The 4,099-nt window shown below is 37.7% G+C and overlaps 1 protein-coding gene across 1 annotated transcript; it reads left to right on the top strand.

The window, feature by feature from the left end:
• Window positions 1-344: 344 nt before the first annotated feature.
• LOC139197374 (receptor-like protein 7) lies at window positions 345-3,464 on the top strand. Its single transcript, XM_070824676.1, has one exon. It carries the CDS (start codon window positions 371-373, stop codon window positions 3,254-3,256), a length of 2,886 nt encoding a protein of 961 aa, XP_070680777.1. The 5' UTR covers window positions 345-370; the 3' UTR covers window positions 3,257-3,464.
• Window positions 3,465-4,099: the final 635 nt, after the last annotated feature.

Genomic DNA, 4,099 nt, shown 5'->3' with positions numbered 1-4,099 from the left:
TATTTTTTAAATAATTATTTGTCAGTTTTTTAATTAATTATTTTATCTTTGTGCCACAACTCGACGATCATAAACACGCAACCTGGGAGGATAAATGATGATTAACACTTAGCAATCATAGGCAATACAGGTATTTTACTGTGTGAAGAAGGCAGCAAAACGACAATGGAACGAAAAAATCAGCGGCATTTCCGTCCTTTTACTATTGCTGAACAGTGCTAAAACTCAACTGAGTTTTTTAGTATATATAATTTGCGGAAGAATTTTATACTGGTGCCAGTCTATAAATAGTTGTGTCACTTTGCACACCATACATAGCTAAGAATGCAAAACAAAACAAAAACGAAACAAAAATCAAAAGATTGTTATTATGGGGTTACTTGATATCTCCATCATTCGCATGGTTTCAAAACTAGTACTAGTTTTGTTGCTGTTTCATCATGTGGTTATTGCTAACTCTTCCTACTCTTCGCAGAAGCAGTATCCATCTTGCCCTGATGAGGAGAAGTCCGCCCTGCTGCAATTCAGAGACAGCTTTACTATTGACAAATCTGCTTCTAGATCTCCCGATGCTTATCCAAAGGTTTCATCATGGAAACCAGCTGAAGGAGGAAATAGCACCTGCTGCTCATGGGAAGGTGTCAAGTGTGATGAGAAGACGGGTCATGTGATTGGCCTAGATCTTGGTAGCAGCTGTCTCCACGGCTCTATCAACAGCAACAGCAGCCTCTTCCGCCTTGTTCATCTTCAAAGGTTAAACCTCTCTGACAATAACTTCAATTACTCTCAAATTCCTACCAGCATTAGGATTTTTCCAAGCCTTACTCATCTTGACCTCTCTACCTCTGTCTTTTCTGGTCAAGTCCCTTCTGAACTTTCACTGTTATCCAAGTTGACATACCTTAATCTAGCTCTCAATCTCGATAGATTGTCAGAAGATAAGGATCATCAGTCGTCAGAAGAGGAGAATTATCCCTTGTTGAAACTTGAAGCATCAGATCTTGGAAGCCTAGTTCAAAACTTAACCAGTCTCGAAGTACTTTCTCTCAGTTTTGTAAATGTATCTTCGGCAATTCCTCATTCCATGGCTAATTTATCATCTTTGACAACCCTCTACCTCAGGGACTGTCACCTGTTTGGTGAATTTCCGGTGAGAATTTTCCAACTGCCAAACCTAGAATCTCTTAGTGTGAGATACAACCAAGATCTGACTGGATATTTTCCTGAATTTAATCAAAGCAGTCCTCTCATCTTACTGAAAGTCGGCTTTACTGGCTTTTTTGGAACAATACCCTCTTCAATTCAAAACCTTCATTCACTGCAAAACTTCGATGTGGCTGAATGCAATTTTTCGGAAGGGTTGGTTCCATCTTTTTTTGGGAATCTTAGGCAGCTCACTTATCTAGACATTTCAAACAACAGATTTGGAGGTCCAATTCCTGATTCCTTGGCAAACCTTACCCAACTGGCTACTTTTAGGATTAGTAGTGGTTCAAGTCGATTAACTGGTCCAATCCCATCTTGGCTAGGCAGATTTAGCAAACTAGAGTACCTAGATTTTGCTTATAATAGATTAAATGGTTCAATTCCTGCATCATTTTCAAATCTCACAAACCTTCAGATCCTTTATCTACATTACAATAGTCTGAGTGGTGTAGTTGAGTTTCAAATGTTTCAAAATCTACACTTTCTTTACCAACTCCAATTAAATTGGAACGGTTTAGAATTTGTCACTGAATCCAAAATTTTGAATACAACAGTTCAACAGTTCACCATTCTTGGATTGAGTAATTGCAGCCTAACAGAATTTCCATCCTTCTTACAATATCAGAAGGGTTTGCAGCGTTTGGACCTTTCTGGAAACAAAATCCGAGGCCTAGTACCAAAATGGATGTGGAACACAAGCATAGAAACTTTGGTCTTTTTAGACATTTCTCAAAACTCCATTTCAGACCAACCTCCACTTTTCCTTCCTTGGGTGAAACTGATATGCTTAAGGTTTACGTCCAACATGTTTCATGGATCATTACCGATTCCTCCACCAACCATGAAAGAATATGCAGCTAGAGACAACAACTTTACTGGAGATATCTCACCGTTGCTTTGCAACATGAAAAATCTTCAGTATCTTGACTTGTCGAAAAATAACTTGAGTGGCATGCTTCCTCAATGTCTCGGAAACTTTAGTGATGATCTGATTCTTTTACTTCTTGGAAATAACTCTTTTCACGGAATTATTCCTCAGACATACAACAAAGGAAGCAATTTGAGAATGATTGATGTGAGTTATAACAAGTTGCAGGGGCAGTTGCCGAGGTCATTGGTCAATTGTATGATGCTTGAGTATCTTGTTTTGTCAAACAATCGATTCAATGATGTTTTCCCCATTTGGTTGGGGACTCTTCAAGAGCTAAAACTTTTGGCAATGCGCCATAATGGATTCTATGGTGTGATTGGAAAGTCTAGAAAGAATGTCGATTTCCACAAGTTACGCATTCTTGATTTGGCTTACAATGATTTTACTGGTGCGGTTCCATCTGTGTTTCCAGATATTACTGTAAACAAGTCAGCATATATGTACACACACGTAGTTATTGACGTCAATGGATTCACGATTGTTAAAGATGTTGATTACCAACTCAAGATAGCAACAAAAGGTTTGGAGCAATACTACCCAAAGATTCGAGAAGAATTTGCATCCTTCGATATCTCATGCAACAAATTTGAAGGGAAAATTCCAGAATTCATTGGGAATCTTACGGAGCTTCGTTCGCTGAATCTATCCCACAACATTCTCACTGGTTCTATCCCATCATCCTTTGGAAACTTGATGAAGCTTGAATCGTTGGACCTTTCACAAAACAAGCTCTCAGGACGTATCCCCCAACAGCTGGTGCAACTTAATTTTCTTTCCAGTTTCAATGTGTCTCACAACAATCTCACAGGTCCTATACCACAAGGAACCCAGCTTACTTCCTTGAATGTCACTTCATATGAGGGAAACCTAGGGTTGTGTGGAGATCCATTGCCAAAGAAATGTGGAAATCCTAAGGCCCCTGAACTTCCACCTTCAACCGTCGACGAGGATGATTCTAGCTCAGAAGGCATATTTGAATTTGATTGGAAAATTGTTTCAGCCGGATGTGGAAGTGGGTTGGTAGTGGGAGTAGTTCTTGCAGATGTTGTGATCACAAGGAGGCCCGACTTGTTTCTTAAGATTGTAGGAATGATCAGGCAAATGATAAGGAAAATTTAGAGTACTAGTGGGGGAAGTAGAAATTCAGTTTGTTACCGTTACGCATTTCTTGTTGTCGTTTGTTTTCTCTTATGTGGTTTCTTTCTCTTCCTATATGTTTAGTTATAAGTTTGTATCAGGTTATGTAAGTGTATGTCCTTCCTATTTTCTTGTACCTTCGGTTTCTTTTCTTTCTTCTTTCTTTATTTTGAGTGATAAGGTTTATGTCTCCCCTAACTAGGTGTAACTTTTATTTTTTATTCAATAAATTTTCCATCGTACCATCTTGGTTTCTTTAAAATAAAAAAAAAACAAGATAGAATGTATTGGTGCTTTTTAGCTTTTAGTTGATCGTGTTGTTCAAGTTCAAGACTCTACCCTATATATCATATTGTTTTTAAGTTATATCAGTTTGCTTGTATTGTCGAGTTTCTTTAACAATTAAATGGAGATAGAAAGTAATGTAAATAAAGATAGTAGAGTGCTGCATGTTTTCATGGATTTGGATTTTCTGAAATTAGAATGAAAGCAGCTATGTTCATTTGAAAGGATTCTTATTCATTCGATTAATTGGAGACAATCTTTTCAATCAAATGAAATCGAAACTTTCCTATGCCTTAGTAACTAAGAATACTTATTTAAGAGTAATGTTTATAGCAAGAATTGTCTAAAATTCTAAAACCAGAGCTACGAAATTTGTACAACATTTTGTTCCAATCATCGGAGGGAATGAATGAGAATCGTGAATTACAAGGGAACCGGTTTTGTAGGAACAACTTGTAAACTGAATACATCAGTTGTGCAATAGGGCCATGGGCAACAAATGCAAAAGGGCTGGTGGACTTGAAGTGCAGAAACAGAAAA

The sequence above is a fragment of the Malus domestica genome, chromosome 07, assembly GCF_042453785.1.
Source record: "Malus domestica chromosome 07, GDT2T_hap1".
NCBI classification, from domain to species: Eukaryota; Viridiplantae; Streptophyta; class Magnoliopsida; order Rosales; family Rosaceae; genus Malus; species Malus domestica.
The sequence above is the reverse complement of the archived record's forward strand: the minus strand, read 5'-3'. Positions and strand labels throughout refer to the sequence as shown.

What these genes read in the sequence shown, in the direction of transcription:
- LOC139197374 (XM_070824676.1), top strand. Translation starts at nt 371, where the DNA reads ATGGGGTTACTTGATATCTCCATCATTCGCATGGTTTCAAAACTAGTA.